The following is a 17970-nucleotide window of genomic DNA, read 5'->3' on the forward strand; positions in this document are numbered from 1 at the left end:
ACTCACCTTCCTTTATACTAACAATGAACAAATGGAATTTGGAATTGAAAACACAATACTATGTACATTAGCATCCAAAAGATTGGCATACTTAGGTATAAATATAATATAATATGCACAAGGTCTATATGAGGAAAACTACAAAATTCTGATGAAAGAAATCAAAGAACTAAATAAATGGAGAGATATTCCATGTTCATGGATAGGAATACTCAATATTGTCAAGATGTCAGTTTTTCCCAACCTTAATCTATAGATTCAATGCAATCCCAATCAAAATCCCAGCAAGTTATTTTGTAGATACAGACAAATTAATCCTAAAGTTCATATGGAGAGGGCGAAGACTCAAAATATCCAATACAATATTGAAGGAAAAGAATAAAGTCAGAGGACTGAAACTACTCAACTTCAAGATTCTCTATAAAGCTACAGTAATCAAGACAATGTGGTATTAGCAAAAGAATAGAAAACTAAATCAATAGAACAGATAAAATTTTTAGCCCAGAGACAGACCCACATAAATACAATCAACTGATCTTTTGACAAAGCAGTAAAGGCAATACATAATGGAGAAAAACAGTGTTTTCCACAAATGGTGCTGGAACAAATTTGTTTGCATCCACATGCAAACAAATAAATCTAGACACAAACCTTATACCCTTCACAAAAATGGAATTCAAAATGGATCATAGACCTAAATGTAAAATACAAAACAAATTCCTAGAACATAGGAGAAAATCTAGGTATGATGATGAATTTTTAGATATAACACCTAGGGTATGATGATGAATTTTTAGGTACAAAACCAAGGTGAGATACATGAAGAAATAATTAATATGCGAAACTTCATTAAAATTAAAAACTCTTGCTCTACAGAAGATACTGTCAAAAGAATGAGAAGCCACAGACTGGAGAAAATATTGGCAAACAACATGTCTGATAAAGAACTATTATCCAAAATACACAAACAACTCTTAAAACTCAACAATAAGAAAATGAACAACCCAATTACAAAAATGGGCAAAAGGCCTGAACAGACACATCACCAAGAAGATATACAGATGGCAGGTAGGCATATGAAGATATTCCACATCAAATGTCATCAGAGAAATGCAAATTAAAACAACGAGACACCACTATACACCTATTAAAAGGGCCAAAATCCAAAACACTGACACCACCAAATGCTGGCGAGGACATGGAGCATCAGGAACTCTCACTAATTGTTAATGGGAAGGCAAATGGTACAGCCACTTTGGAAACGCTTGGTGGTTTCTTACAAAACTTAACTCTTACCATACAATCCAGCAATTATGCTTTTCGGTATTTACCCAAATGAGCTGAAAACTTAGGTCCACACAAAAACCTGCCCACAGATGTTTATACCAGCCTTATTCATAACTGCCAAAACTTAGCAGCAACCAAGATGTACTTCAGTAGGTAACTAAACTGTGGCACATCCATACAATGGAATATTATTCAGCGCTAAAAAGAAATGAGCTATCAACCCATGGAAAGACATGGAGGAATTTTAAATAAATGCATACTACTAAGTGAAAGATGCCAATCTGAAAAGGCTACATACTGTATGAGTCCAGCTACATAACATTCTGGAAAAGGCAAAACTATGGAGATGGCAAAAAGATCAGTGGTTGCCATGGGTTAAAAGAAAAGGGTGGGATGAACAGGCAGAGCAAAGAGGATTTTCAGGGCAGTGAAAACACCCTGCATGATACCATAACGGTGGATACATGGCATTTGTCCAAACCCATAGAATGTATAAAACCAAGAGTGAACCCTACCGTAAACTACAGACTCCGAGTACTATTGACATATTGATGTGAGTACATCACTTGTAACAAACGTACCCTTGTGGTGGGGGATGTTGATCATGTGGGAGGCTGTGCATGGCATGTGTACAGAAAAAGTATTTGACGAAATGCAACACCCAATCGTAATAAAAACTCTTTTTCAGAAAATCTCTGTACCTTCTGCTCAATTTTGCTGTGAACCTAAAACTGCTCTTAAAAATAAAGTCTACTTAAAAACAAATAAAATAAAGCCTGCTATAGTTGGTGGTTACTCTCTCCCAGCACTCCCCAGAGCTAGTACCTCCTTCCACTGTCAGCAACCTGCCAGCCAGCCCCCAGGACAGCTTCCAAATGAGGTGGCAGAGACAGCAGTGGCAGGTCCCTGCGGCTCACACCCACCAGAGAGGACCCCACTATGCCTGGCCAAGAAATGTCACCAGCTCATCAAAGAAAGAGAAAAAGCTGGGACCTGGTGACAAAGTACAATGAGAAGTAACCCAGTGAAAAGGAAAAAGACAGGAAAGTGCTCTCTTTGGGAGGTAAGATCATTGGTTTACACTTCAACTGCTGTTAAGTTTCAGTTTTAAAGAGCAAGATTTGATTTTTCACCAAAAAAAGCTAAAGCTTTTAAAATTTACACAAATAAATGCCAATGTCTTTTTAAGAGAAATACAAAGTTCTATCATGATATTTACTCTTCTTGAAACAATTTTGACTTTGACAGCCAAGAAAACAAACCAACTGCAGAAATGGACCAGTCCTTGGGGCCTGTGTCAAATAACAGGGCCCTGGCAAGAGAAGCTGGTCAAACGTCACTAGAAGAGAGGCCACTGACCGGCCTTGAGAGCACAACAGAAGCACCCTATGTGCACATATCCACAGCCACCCACTGCCTGGAGAACAGTGTGTTTCAGAATAACAAGCAGCACTTCCAAAGAAGCTGCTCAGCAAGCCCACACCAGATTAAGTTTTAAACTATCTGTGACTATCTGTGCCTTCCCAATACTAAACTTAATTCTCATTTTAACAAACAGAAAATGCCTTGTTCAAGGTCGCTAGAGATGCAAGTATTAGAACCAGACCCAATTCTAGTTCTGAGGCGTGGGCAAGTGTGATGCAGATGGTTACCCTTAAGTTACCCATCAAAGTGAGATTTCAAACAGTCAGACAAAAACAGTGGAAATATTGAGAACCATTTGTCTTCATTTCACAGTGAAATCTATACAAAGCAAATGGAACTAAGAAATATTGTGCTGTCAAATACCTATTTAACTTTGATAAATGAACTAAACATCAGTATCTGTATTTGGCCTTTTTCCTTTCACAACACTTTGAGCACAACAAAGTGTTCCATAGAGATGAATTCAAAATCACCCAGTGCTAAAATGGCATGCAAACTGGGCAGATGAGACCAGCAGAAAGAGCCACTAGGGCCTCCCATGTGATGTCTGAGGGCCAAGTCCCACGTCCGCAGCTAAGAAGGATGTGCAGGGCCCCAGTCCAGGGGCAGCGTGCCACTGCAGCTGCTCCCACAGAACCCGCCCCCTCAGACAACAGACAGCCTGGAAGGCCCCCCACCCAGCTCAGACTTACCCCCAATATGTGCTATGGACTCCGGTCCAATAAGTTGATTTTCAAACAGCCTTTCTGCCTGTTGCAACTTCGTATTTGGATGCAGAACACCAAGCAACAGCGGGGGTTCTTTGAAGCTGCAAAATAATGCAGTTCCAGAGATTTGTCTATAAATACACACGTGAATAAAATGTGTACCGAGCACCTGCTCTCAGTTCTTTGATAAAGATGGCACTTTCTAACAACATCCTCAGTTGCCAGAAATACAAGGGTTAAGCAAAAACTGTTCTAGGATATCAGAAAACATCATGGTACAAAAGAAATATAAAAATATAAATGTGCTAGTGCAAGACCTTCAGCAGTCTTGTCACCTGAGAGCATCCTGGGGCCCGTGCCCACCCATCCTCCAGCCTCCCCAGCTCCCCACCCCCATCCAATGCCTCAGGGCAGCTGGACCTCCTCACCCCTGTGACTCACAGCCCTACAGCCACTGGAGTCTACCTAGGGTGGTGGGGGGCAGTGCCCACGTTTCACACCTGATGACCCGGCATCGTATTTCACAGAGAAGATGAAAGGAGCAAGGGGAGACCTTCCTGGGACTGGAGCCACCGTCCCATGGTCCAGCGCAGGGCACGCCACCTCCCGCTGACACTCTCGGGGCCCACCAGGCTCTTCCTGAAGCAGGAGCCTGAGCTGGGCCCTGGAGCCCTTCTACTCACAGACACGGCTCCAGAAACTCCTGCCTCTACTCGTCCTTCCCATCCACGTGCCAGTATGTCACGCCTCCCAACCCACCATCAAGTTCTGCTGAGGCCACTTTGAAAAGACACCACTGAACCCGTCTCCCCATGTCCTCCTTATAACCCTGGCTGGGGCCACCATCCTCTCGCCTCGCCCCTGCTCCCTCCCTTGACCCCTGTAGTCTACTCTCAATCCAGCAGCCATGCCGGATAATGACCTTCCTCTATTCAGAGCCCCACAATGGCCCCCTCTCACCTAGAGCCAAGTCCTGGCAGCAGCCTCTGAGCACCGCAACCTGGCCACAGCACCTTCTTGCCCCCTCTCTCCCTTGTGCCTTCTGCATCCCTCACACCAGCCCCTCCCTGCTGGGTCCTAACCACACCAGCATCTCCCTGCTGGGTCCTAACCACACCAGCATCTCCCTATCCAGGGCCTTCATACCAGCTCCTTGCTCCACTTGGAACAGCAACCATCCCCCACCCAGGAGGCCCACTCTGACCACCCAACTGAATATCCGATACCTCCCCCGAACCCAGGCCCCTGCCCTACTCCATGCTCCTCATAGCACATACCAGCTTCTCATGCACTGTGTGATCTGCTTCTGTTATGTTTATGGTCTGTCTGTCCCCACTAGAACATACGCTCCATGAGATCAGGGATTTCTTTCTGTGTTTTTCTCTACTGTATTCCCAGCACCTGGCACCCAACATGGCACACAGAAGGCTCCCAACGAGCACTGCTGGAGGAAACCAAAGTGGAGAGGAATATCTTCCAATTATCCCGTCCCCTGCCTCCAGCAAGGCAGAGAATTCAAGAACAGGAAGGAGCTAAGCGTTGGGGAAAAGTTTATGACAACAGCAAAAAGACCTTCTTTAAAGCTCTCTTCACAGCAAAAGAGGAAGGAACAGAAACCCCACCTGGGGCAAGTGGTGCCATGCTATGATGACAAGCGGAGCTGCCAGCTTCGCTCAGCCTCGGTCACCTCAACACGCCGGGCAGCATGGGGTCACCATGTTCAAGAGGCCATGCTCGGCCTCGGTCACCTCTACACGCTGGGCAGCGTGGGGCCACCATGGTCAAGAGGCCATGCCACGATGACAAAAGCAGACCTAACAGCTTCGCTTGGCCTCAGTCACCTCTACGCGCCAGGCAGCGCAGGGCCACCACAGTCAAGAGGTCATGCTACCATGACAAAAGCAGACCTACCAGCTTCGCTCAGCCTCTGTCACCTCTACACACTGGGCAGCGTGGCGTCACCATGGCCAAGAGGCCATGCCACGATGACAAAAGCAGACCTACCAGCTTCACTCGGCCTCGGTCACCTCTACACGCCGGGCAGTGTGGGGTCACCATGGTCAAGAGGCCATGCCACGATGACAAAAGCAGACCTACCAGCTTCGCTCGGCCTCGGTCACCTCTACACGCCGGGCAGTGTGGGGTCACCATGGTCAAGAGGCCATGCCATGATGACAAGCAGAGCTGCCAGCTTCGCTCGGCCTCCATCACCTCTACACGCCAGGCAGCGTGGGGCCACCATGGTCAAGAGGATCAGGCCAGCAGACGGGGCAGAAACGGCCACTCAGCTGATGGACGGGTGTTTGGGAGTCTACCCAGGGTACTACATCACTCCCGTGAGAGCTTAGACCACACTTAGAAATCTCTAAAAAATCAGAGAACAGGCAGACCAGGAGTATGGAGGGACAAAGAGAAGGATGGTCGCTCTTCCAGTCTGGACTATTACACAGCTGGTTTCAGTACTTGAGAACAAAATCACCAGGAAGGCTGCAGGGCTTTGCCAAAAACCTGCCCTGCAAAGTCACTTTCCCTTCTTTCTGGGAAGATTAGAGGCCTGTCATAGACACAGCATATATGACATCCTGATTCCTATAGCATGTACAGAGTAGTTTTCAAGATCCCTGTGACAACGTGGGGAGATGTGAACAGAGTAACAGGGCGTCTGTATGATCACGGATGGCTGGCACAAGTGAAGAAAGCCTGCACTAATGCAGTGATACTCAACTGCAGAGAAGTGACCCACTGTGACCCACAGACTGCACAAAGGTTTTCCTAAGCACTTCTGAGAACCAGCTCTCTGAGGTCCCCCACATCTCTCTCCCTAACACAGGAAGCCAGGGTGTGGGGCACTGCTCTCTCCCTCCCCAGCGGGTCTCCTGTTGGCCCTGCCTGAGTTTTATACGGTGCTTCTATTTGCTCTTGATGTCCCAGACCACCCATAAAGGTTGTTGCTATTTTTTAATATCTCTCAGTTTGACAGTTTCACCCGGTAGTAAAATGTGTACTTCTAACAGTACTGCAACTTTCAACTCCCAGTAGAATTACTCTTTCTGTTGGTCTTTAAAATTATAGCAACCAAATCCATTCTCCAAAATGCTGCTCTATTTTTTTTTTACCATAAATTTGACTTTAACTGATATTTTTTCAGTGACTAGAAACATTCATATCCTTCTATGAAAAATAAACTTTTTGTTCCCTTCTGGAGAGAAACCATGTCCTTCCACAGAGTGACTGTGGGCTGAGAGGGCTGCAGCTGAGTCGGCACCCGCTGGGATGGCGTGCATGGGGCATGGCCTGTGTTGTGGCCACGTTCTTGCATGAGACACACCAAGCTCTGTCATGTACCAGGCTTCTGCTTCTGCTCTGCATTTTGGGGCCTATCTTCCTGTTTTTGAGTGTGCCATTCCAAAAGCTGAGCCCAGGAGAAAGGCCCCTGTTGGCTGTGATTCCAATGCCATAAGCTGAGCCCAGGAGAGAGGTCCCTGTTGGCTGCGATGGTTCCACTGCCATTCTGAAAGCTGAGCCCAGGAGAGAGAGAGAGACCCCTGTTGACTTTGACAGTTCCACTGCCATTCCAAAAGCTGAGCCCAGGAGAGAGGTCCCTGTTGGCTGTGATGGTTCCACTGCCATTCCGAAAGCTGAGCCCAGGAGAGAGGTCCCTGTTGGCTGCAGCGGTTCCACTGCTTCTCTTCCTTTCCTTCCTCATCAGGCTTTTCTACTCAACAGATAGAACTCACTTTGTACAAACAACTTCCAATCCCCAGTAGGCTCTGCTTCCTTTCAGTGTCTGGCCAGGGCCACATACCCCACTTCCCAATGCATTTCTTCACCACTTTTTCCACACACAAAATCATCTTTCCTGAGATCAAAGGTCTTCAATCACTGAGGCTCCAACCTCTCTCTCCAACTCAAAACTCAACCTCAGCCTCCTTTTCCAAGGCCAGCCCCCCCAACCCAAGCTTCTAATCCCCAGCTGTGGACACAGTTCACTCCCCCACCTTAGCCAACTGGACTATCCAAGAAGGCCCAGGTCAGTTTCCCTTTGGGTAGAATGAGCCATCCTGCTCTGTAAAGAAGGGTTAGAAAGAGAGAAGCCCCTCCCTCAACACATCAGAGGACCCCCACCCACCCACCCCTGACGCCCCTCCTTTGGAGACAAGATGTCCTCAGGCCTGGCTCAGGCAGAAAAATCCATCTGAAGACCCATTGGCACACCAGGAATTACAGAGCTGACACTCTTGAAGCTGACTAGAGTCCCCAGTCCTTCACCCATTCTCAATCTTATATGAGCAAATTGTGTGTTTACAGCACCCTGTGCCTTCACTATTCTAAATCCAACAACAAAAAGTTCACTCAGCTACACATGTCAATCTAAGGTCAGAACCGTGTCCTCTACATTCTTAGTGAATCGGATCCAATATAAAGCCTTAATTTTTATGGATAAAACACTACATTATTCAGTTAGCATGTTATATTCACTCTTTAACTAGGTATGATTCTTGTCTGAAGTTTTTAAAGCCTTACCTGGACTAACTCATTTAAAATAAGCTTCAAATGGCTTCACCCCATCAGCAGTTGCAAGGGGAACCAGGAAATTACTGAACCAGACTGCACAACCCTCCTGCAACTATGTCAACATGGAAGTCATAGATCGTCACACTGATGAGAGCCTGGCTCTATCCCGCTATAATTATAAACATGAATCTATTTCAGGGGGCTTTACATATGCAATAGTTTTTTCAAATTATAATGGACTGCATTACTCATAGATCTCTACCGGTGAAAGGTAACTTGGGAAAAAAAGAACACTAATTATGGGTTTTGTAGAAAATCAGTTACTTACAAAATTTAAATGAGGTAACTGAAGCTCCATTTGTGTGTGTTTTTGCTACCTGAAATGAATTAGTTGACTGTCAAATGATTATTAAGCTTCTCTAACTTTGAATTTTTGTTTTTGGTTGATGCAGTTTTTTTAAAACAATGACAGGGAAAATACCATGCATATTTCCTGAGTAACATCTAATTCAGCATAAAAACCCAGGTACTAAAGAAATCACAAAACTCTGTTTCTCCTAACTTACCTTTCAGATCAGATTGATTTAATCACCCTCCTTTCCTTGGAAATTATTTCAGCCTATTACATTTTGTCAAGCAACCCCTCCTGAGGACTGCGGGGCAGCCTACCTGAGAGGCTGTGGATCTATAGGAGATTCCAGCAGCATCATGGCTCCAAGCAGGGGAACGGTGAGAGAAACAGCCAGCATCAAGAAGGTCACTCGGAAAACTCTGCCGCTAAAGGAGCTGCCAGAAATAAAAGATACAAAGGCAATCAGCTGAGTCTCAGACAATGACAAGGTTGGCTGGTCCGAAAGCCCTCCCGGCAGGAGCAGGGACGCTCGTCCAGTTTCCCCACTGCAAGCTGGCCGACCTCTGGCCTGTGATTAAACTCTAGCACTATTTGCTAGGATTGGCAAACACACTTTTGTTGTTGTTCTTTTTTTTTAATCTTCCAGCTTCCCCTGTGTGGGATACGTTGGATCAGTTACTTTCCAGATCTTGAATCCTCCAGGAGGGTTTTAAAGAAGGCAAACTCAAAGAACTGATGAACACAAAATGTAATGGGGAAAAAGAGTTCTAATGACATAAATGATACACACTCATCCACAGAAAAGGTGGGTAACTCTCAAAAGCTACGCATTCCCGGTGCACGGATTCAAAGCAGCAACACTCAGTACTATGCAGCCCTAAGATTCTCACAGATAGAAGAGACAGCTAAAGTCATGAAGGAAATGGAAGCAGAACAACTTCCTGAGGATCCAATTCCCCAATCACTTTTCCCAACCTACTTCTAAGAATTTAAAAGGAAATCCCAGCTCTTCAACCTAATAGAAGAAGTGTGGCAGATACTGACAGTTATCCACACAGGATCTATAAAATTACAATTCAAAGTCATCACTCCTGAACCCTTGGGAAGATATGAAAGCTTCCCTGGGAATCCTGGGTGAAGTTTTTGGACAAATGACCAGTAGTGCCTTAAATATCTCTGAACCAATCTTCACATACAGTATCTCTCATCTGGCAAACAAGTGAAAGCATTTGGCCTCTTGCTACTAAATAAACCTCATAGGATCATTACTTGCTTACATGAATTGAACTCAAATTTACTAAATGCTTGGCATTAATATTAACTTAAAACAAACAAAATCATGAGTTCCTAAGGTAGAATTTTTTTCTTCCATGAAAAAAATTAAAGTGTTGACAAAGAAAAAAGTCAAGACTCACACTTAACAAAACAGACTTGATTTAAGGGGGCAGGGTTTGATTTTTGACAGAAGTGTAGTCTTCTGCCATTTAGACGTGTTAAACTCTGTTCTGGGTATGGTGTAGAAACATATAGGCCAAGCCCTCTTTCCCAACAACCAGCCAGGGAACTGCAGGCCAGTTTCTCCACTCCAAAACCCACAGTTTCCCCCAGTGTGAAACGGGGTGTTGGGCAGGGTAACTTCCTGAACATGCATGATCCAGTCCTGAACATGCAAGATTTTCACAAACGAATAAAGCAAAAAAGAAAAGAAATCCCTCTATTTCTACTGGGATAGGTGGAAATAAAGACAAAGGAAAGACTAAGGGGAAGAAGAGGGAGCAGCTTTCACAAAGTGTCCCTTGCATTTTGGACAGCACCTCTGCAGAGTGGCTGGGTTCTGCCACCAACCTGAGTGGGCAGGAAACAGAGCCTCCCCAGAGCCTCCAGAAACACAGCCCTACTGACACCCTGATCTTAACACAGTGAGACCTGCCCAGGACTTCTGGCCTACAAAACTATTACATAATAAATTTGTGTTGTTCAGGACACTCATTGTGTGGTAATTTGTTAATGGCAGCCATAAAAATTAACAGTTTTCTAAGTAAACTAGTTTCCAGCACCCTGGAAGTGGGGTGTTGCTGTAACAGATATCTAAAAAAATGTGGAAGTAGCTTTGGAATAGAGCTGTGGGTGAAGGAAGGAAGAATTCTGAGGAGCAGCACAGAAAAAGCCTAGATTTCCTTGAACACAGTAGTAAAACTACGATGTTAAAAGACTCTACTTGTGAGGTCTCAGAAGGAAGAGAGGAGCATAGCAGGAAAAAAACCATTGCCTTGGAGAACACCTAACTGGGCACGAACACTGCTGGCACTGCTGGGGAGGGCGCAGAAGGATGTCAGGAGCATGGGATTGGAAACTGGAGCAAAGTGGATCCTGTAACACAGTGGTAGAAAGCTTGGCTGAATCGTGTCCTGCAGTTATGTGAAAAGCAGAGCTTCTAAACACTGAAACTGGATCCAGCTGAGGACATTTCTCAGCACAGTGTTGAAGGCAAGGCCCGGTTTCTCCTGCTGCTTCCTCCTCCAGAGCAGGACAGGCCCGAGGGCAGTGTTAACCACTGCCTTCTTCCTTTGCCATTTCCCTTTGCTGATGAGAATTCTGTGTCTATTTTTCTTCTAATAATCTTCCAAAAATGAATTTTGTCCCTAACTTCCTCCCCTTCACTCATAAGGGGTTCAGAGCTCACCCCGTACACCTGAGGCCAGGTAAAATGCCACATTGCCAGTCCTTACCCCTTTTATTAGGTGGGAAAGGAGGTGGTCCAGGCCCTACAAACCCAAACAAAATGCCACAGACACACCAGGGAGAGGCCAAGGGAGCCCAGCTCCTGGAAGAGGGCAGGTGAGAATGAAGGGGAAAGTCAGGTCAACCTCTCCCTCCCAGTCCTGTCTCCAAACCCCAGGACCAAATAATCTTCTTCTAATGTAACTGACTTATACCAGTCACGGGTATAAGCACCACAGGCATAAATATGTCTACAAAGCACAGAACTACGACCTGACATGACGGCAGGCTCATGCAACCTGAGAGGTCTGCAGCAGGGAAAGGAGTAAGGGCCAGGAAAAGAGGAATGGCAAACAGTCCAAATGAGAGTATGCCAAGAAATGTGCTTTACGTGGGCAACCAGATGGAACCAGGTATCTCTCTCCTTCACAAATGAGGGAAGTGGGCAGGGAAAGGCTCAAGTGGCTTTCCCACAGCCAATGCAAGAGCTGGAAAAGCGCGACTGAGAGCCAGATGTGACTCTATGGCTGCGGTCACCATTAGAAGCGCTGCCTGCCAAGAGCAAGAGGAGGGAGTGGAGGATGCCCAGACCTAGAGCCCTCAGAGCGGGAGTTTGAAAGCTCTGTGAAAATTCATGGTGATTTGCCTATTCTAGGCATTTCATATAAGTGGAATCATATAACACGTGACCTTTCATGACTAGCTTCTTTCATTCAGTGTGTTTTCTAGGCCCATCTAAGTTGCAGTATGTATCTGTACATGGTTCCTTTTACCAGTTGATTATGTATGTATCTACCACAACTTGCTGCCCACTCATCTGGTTTTTTGTTTTTTAAATATAAAGACACGGTCTCAGTATGTCAACCAGGCTGGAGTACAGTGGAATGATCATATCTCATTGTTATCTCAAACTCCTGGGCTCAAGTGATCCTCCTGTCTCAGCCTCCCAAAGTAGCTAGGACTACAGGTGTGCACCACCACACGTGGCTAATTGTTTTACTTTTTGTAGAGAAAACATCTTGCTACATTGTCCAGGCTGGTCTTGAACTTCTGGCCTCAAGCAGTCTTCCCACCTTAGCCTCCCAAAGTGCACCCTGAAATGAGCAGGCATGAGCAACCGTGTCTAGCCCCACTCATCTGCTGAACATTTGTGTGGGTGGGGGAAATGGGAGTGATTACTTAATCAGTACAAGGTAAACACCTTGCTTTTATGGGGTGATGAAACAGTTTTGAAAGAAGAGAGAGTTGGTGGTTGCCCAACATTGTGAATACACTAAATACCACTGAACTGTGTACTTTAAAGTGGTTAATTGTATGTTATGCGAATTTCACCTCAACTAAAAAAAAAAGTTGACAGTGACAAGAATGTTCTAAACTTGGATTGTGGTAATTACTGCAAAACTGGCCATTATACTAAAAATCACTGATTTGAACATTTTAAGTAGGTTAATTTTATGGTATGTGAATTACATCTCAATAAAGATGTTAAAAAAAAACAAAAACAAAACAAAGTCAGTGACTCCACCATGCAAACTGCCACTCCAATGGCTAGGACACCCTTCAACCCAAGTGATTTTCTTTAAGTGACCTAAAGTCTTCCAACACAATAGAAATGAAGTACTTGTACAATAAAGCAGGGCTGGTTACAAGTAAATGACAGAAACGCTTCTGACAGTGTGAACCCCAAAGAGAGACAAAGCACATGGAAAGGTGGATGGTGAAGATGTGTGGCTGCCAGCCCTGAGAGCTGCCCTCACTGCACTCTGGTACTGAGTCCAACAGGGACTGCCTGCCTTAAAGGAAGCTGATGCCATCACCCACCCCACTCCCAGGAGAGGAGAGTCCCTCTAGGGAAGGTACATTGTGTTTTCACCTCATGACCTTCATTATAAACAGTAACAATCTCGCCAAAACGCTACTTTTTCCTTGCCTAACATCATTCTACCTAAGGCAGATTTTCCTCATCTGTCTTGACTCCAACATTGTGACCTCTACTTTACCACACTGCAGCTTACATTTTTAAAATCTTGATATGGTAATCTGATTCAGAGCTGGTGGCACCCCATTTAAATACCTGGTTGCCCCTTCACACAATAGTTAGAGGCTCAATTATGTCCCAAACAAAAAGTCCAGCCAGGACTGAAAGCCACGGGGCTTACAGCCAGAAAGGAGGCCAAAAGTCCATTGACAAAGATTTGTGTCCCAATGCTGGGGGATCTACCAGTAACACTCTCCTAAAGCTGGAGAAGAATTTAGAGGCCACTCAGTGTACTGTTCCCAAAGGCAGCCAACTCCTGGATGGGCTATATCAAGATGACCTGGGCCAGAGATTCTGCTTTGGTAGGTACAGGGTGGGCCTGCAAACTCTTTCATCGGTTGTTCCTCATGTGCAGCTGGACACCACTAACTCTATGCAGCTCCCTTCCCAGTCAGACTTCACCAATACCTCCCCAACCTCACCTGATCAGCATCCAGCCTCCACTGGAAAGTTCTGTGGTCACGTATTAGAAATACTAGCTTAAATTTAAACAAAACTCCTTGAGCAGCACTGTCCAACGGAACTTTCTGCAACGATGGAAATACAATAGCTACTAGCCATGTGTGGTTCCTGAGCACTTGAAATGGAGTTAGCTTGTTATATAAATGAGGTAAGCACAGCTCCTGGACCCCTGCTCTGGGCGCCACACTTATTTTAGCCCAAGGTCCATTAACTTTTTGGCAGGCCCTCATCAGTGTTGCTTCCTGTAAACTCACAGTTAACCACAATTCTTCTGTCTTTTCTCAGTGTCTGCCTCCCTCTTACTCTTTTTTTAACTTAAATAAAGGACACTGTATCGATCCCTATCCATTTTCATTGACAAAGCATTGCAGGTTCCCAACCTGTGCTGACACATCCAGGAACGCTGGCAACTTAGTTCCCAGGCGCAGTTTGAGAAATCAGTTTGTTTGCCCCAATCTCTCGGAAGAGCCTGGAGGGATGCCCATCTCCATGAGGACATCTGCACCCTGAAATTGCCTACACTCTCTGAAGGCAAGAGCACAACCACAGTGATGCAACAGGATTTGACAACTGCTGTTGGCTGGGTGATGATTTACACAATCTTCTGTAGATTCACCAGCCAATTTGGCAGATTTTGAAGGGTATCCTCTAACTCTGCACACAGGACACTAGGGCCTTGGGTCCTGAACTGAAGTCCCAACAAGCAGACTCCAAGAGATCAAAATTCACCTGTGATTGTTGCGGAAAACCTGATAGCCCCAAATCCATGGGGTACCAGCTATCTCATGTCTCAAGGTGATCCCTGGAACCTGAGAAAGTCAGATAGCATCAACCCATCTTTTTTAGTGACAGCATCTTGAATTTGTTCATTTTTCACAATCCTTTAAACTGGGGCTCCTAGATTCATCAATTTATCCTTGAAAAAAATTAAGAAATCAAGAAACAAGTTTAAAAAGCCATCTGAAAATACACACCTGGGGCAAAGCTGAGACAAACACTCCAGCTGCCTTACTCCTCATGAATTCGTGAATGCCCAATCTGTTTCTCCATACTTCCTCCCTTACTCTTCAGTCTCCAAGAGGAAAAAGGAAAATGGACCTAGCAGACTTTTAATTAGACTAAAATCCTTCAGAAGTTTATTGAAAAAGCAGAATTATACAGAATTTAATGTACTGAAATATATTAAATCCTCAATGTATTTATTCTGCATCCCTAAACAGTCATATATGGACATTAAACAGTTCTCTTCCTAGATAGAACTGTGTTTCAAACAGAAAGGAATAGTTCCACAGAGTACAATTAAGTTTCTAAAGCATTTCGGGAAATCAATGTCAAATAATAATTATAAGCTTGCACTGGTATGTTAAAGTACTTAGCTCATCTATGTTCCACACTGAATAAAAGAATTTACCAACCAAATTCTCCATTATATTTCAAATACAGTAATTCAAGAGCTTTGGCATAAAGTCTTATTTCCAAAGCATAATTTTAAAAATACACTTCTCAATCATTGTCCAGCTGCCAGTTCTATCCTCCTTCATTCATTTTCATTTCTCTTTTGACTCTATTCTCTGTAACTTCATATAAACCACCTCACACACATAGACCTCAATGATCTCATCAGCAAAACAAAGCAAACACCCACCTTTCGTGCCAAGAGTTGGGAGACCACCCAACATATTGCTAGGGGTCCCTACCACTGCTAAAATCTATGTCTTAGTTCTGTCAGTTTAGTAATATGTCTTTCAAGGCTTCCTTTATTCTATTTAGCACATCTAAAGTGCTAAAGTTTATTCTAATAGTTTCGTGTTTTTACTTCTGAATTTAGATTCCTTTACTTCGCCCACTATACACAGGCTTTCCTGGCTTATGTTGAACCCTCGACTTTTAAGGTAATCAAGAATACTATTACATGAACTACTAGAAATGACCACAAAATAAATGAAAAATACAGGAGAAATGCAGAAGAAAAATAAGAAAAACAGCTACCATGTTACAATAATAATTGCGGAAAGGAAGGGTGGTGACAAGACCTCACTTTGAAAGAGATCATTACAGATGTACAGAAAAGGGATAAACAAACAAGAAGGACAAACACAGGGAAACAAGAACAATGTTCATGGACAGGGAAGTAAAGGAAATAAGTAAACATAAATGTAAAAGGCACACTGGAAAAGATCAGGCAGTAAAAGATGACTTTAGAATCAGATTTACTTACTCATTAAGGAAGAAATCCCCACAGAGAACCTGAAAAAAACAATTAAGTCTGCCTGCTTGCCCTGGGGCCAGAAGTGTGAGCCAGCGGACTTGAGAGTTGGGACCACCTAACCAGTGCCCTCAGGGGCTGTAGGCCCTGGTTTTCAAAACACTGAACCTAATGACAAACTCAGGCCACTGCTCTTCCATTTCTCAGGTAAAAATGCCTTGTTTTCAAGATTTCTGTAGGAAAGTGTTGCCAATTCTTGCATGTCCATTCTAAATGGCTCCTCAATCATCAACAGATGATTAATTCACAATATTCACAGTAAGTAGGGTGATCAAATTGTCTCAGTTTGCCCAGGTTTAGCACTGAAATTTCTACATCCTTGGAAACCCCAGTCCAGGGCAACGCAGGATGGTTGGTCAGGATATATGGGAGCATCTTCCCGATCTTTTCACTGGCCCAAGGAGTCAACTATCACCGCAAAGTCTTCTCTCTAAATTGCCTCTCTAGAGCCTAAATACTCCTTCCTGCCATCGCTCTCCTTCAAATGTGTTCCTCTTATCATCAGTCAATAAACTCAGTCTACAGGGGCAAAAACTGCCTCTCATTCATATGTACCCCACCACCTCTTGGCACACTACTGATGAACAAATATTTCCAGTATTTCTATCAAATATAAGTCAATCAGTTCCACAACTTCAAGCTTGGTCTATGGGGCCTCTTGATTCTCCCTGAAACTTAAAAGTTATGAAATTCAGGACACAGAATTGAAAAGTGAATTTTAAGTATCTTATATTGAAATCTATGTTTACGAATCATGATTCAGTTTTTAGCTAACAAAACACAGTATTCTTATATTCTGGAAGATGGGAGAGGAGGCAAAGGGCAAAACCTGATATTTTAGGTGTCAACAACTACAGTTTCCTATGTTTCTCCATCCCTATCAGGAAAAACTGCCAGGCTGAATTCTCGCAAAAATTGCCTACAATGTCACTTCTGTTCTCCACTCTTTCCAAGAACCGCGGTGAGGACTGGTCACGCAGCGTGAGGGTGGCAGGTGCAGAAGAGCAAGTGTAGAAGCCATCTCTTCGCCGGATAACGAGACAGGACCCCAGCATCTCGTGGGACCTCCTCCCTTCGGGAAATTGCGAGCGGGGAACCAGGAAGACGCAGGGCCCTGGCCAGGTAGCTGTGCCCAGGGGGATCATTTAAGCCAAAGGAAGGACAGCGCGAGGGGAGCGAGGGAAAGGCGAGGAAGCAACCGCTATGCAGGGTGGGGCAGGAGTGAGGGAGGGAAGGCACAGGAGCGGCGCGAGGCGGTCTCGGGTCCGGAGAGCCGAGGACAACGCGGCGACTGGGCGCAGGGTGCACCCGAACCTGAAAGACCTGGTAGGTACATCCGCCTTGTCGGAGCCTGCTTCCTCCTCGGAAAAATGAGTTTTTCTTGGGGATGAAACGAGAGGGCTCTGACAACGCGCTCGGCACCGCATCCCCAGGTTACTGTTACTGCCGTCGCCGCTGTCCAAGAGGGTCGCCCTCCACTCCTAGCGGCCCGGCTCCAGCGCCCAGTCTGGGAGTCCGGCCTACCTGCCGTCCTTAGCCTCCGGGGCCTGGCCATCATCGTCTGTGACGACCTGCGGCCGCAGGGGCCGGCGCTGTCGCAGCCCGTCCGCCTCGCTCATGGTATGGGCACCAGCCTCACCCGCAGAAACCACCCCACACTGAGCGGCGCCGGCTCAGGCTCCAGGCCCGCCCTCCCCCGTGCGCGGAAATGACGATGCGCCCAGGGACCATTCCGCAGCGTTCTCCCCGCCCCTTCCGGCCTCATGGGCGGGCGGTCCCCAGCACGTCGCTGCCCGGCGCTGTGAGGCGAATTCTGACCGCCCGGAAGCGGGGCTCGGAACTCGCTCAGAGATAGCACCGGGAGCTGCCGAGGTCCCCGCCTGTCTCGGACTCCGAGGCCCAGAACGCGAGTGGTTCAACCCCGAGCTCGTCTAGCCCAGTCCCTGCGCATGCCGCCTTCGTCTCACGTTTCTGAGGACGGGGATGCTCATGACGCACTTGGGAATTGCTAGCACGAGATGTTGGCCACTTTTATCGTTGGAGAGGATGGCGCTGTTTATTAAATGTCAGCGACCCTGCTCTTACAGGCAGCGTCAAAAATAATGCATTCATTCCCTTGGAACGAAGTCACCTCTGCCTGAAAATTACATCCTTCCCCGACTCATCCGGTTAAGGGGAAAACTTGGGCTAGAAAATG

The 17970-nt window shown here is 45.6% G+C and overlaps 1 protein-coding gene across 1 annotated transcript in view; it reads right to left on the bottom strand.

The window, feature by feature from the left end:
* The window catches only part of APMAP (adipocyte plasma membrane associated protein), a 30500-nt gene extending 12754 nt beyond the window's left edge, over positions 1–17746 (bottom strand). The window contains exons 1-3 of the mRNA XM_004061916.5: positions 17298–17746; positions 8604–8720; positions 3405–3520 (exon numbers count right to left, since the gene is read on the bottom strand). Of these exons, the coding sequence (XP_004061964.3) occupies positions 3405–3520; positions 8604–8720; positions 17298–17392 (328 nt within the window). The 5' untranslated portion in view covers positions 17393–17746. The remainder of the gene's footprint in view (positions 1–3404; positions 3521–8603; positions 8721–17297) is intronic.
* Between the last annotated feature and the right edge of the window lie 224 nt (positions 17747–17970).

The sequence above is a fragment of the Gorilla gorilla genome, chromosome 21 (assembly GCF_029281585.2).
Source record: "Gorilla gorilla gorilla isolate KB3781 chromosome 21, NHGRI_mGorGor1-v2.1_pri, whole genome shotgun sequence".
Lineage (NCBI taxonomy): Eukaryota > Metazoa > Chordata > Mammalia > Primates > Hominidae > Gorilla > Gorilla gorilla.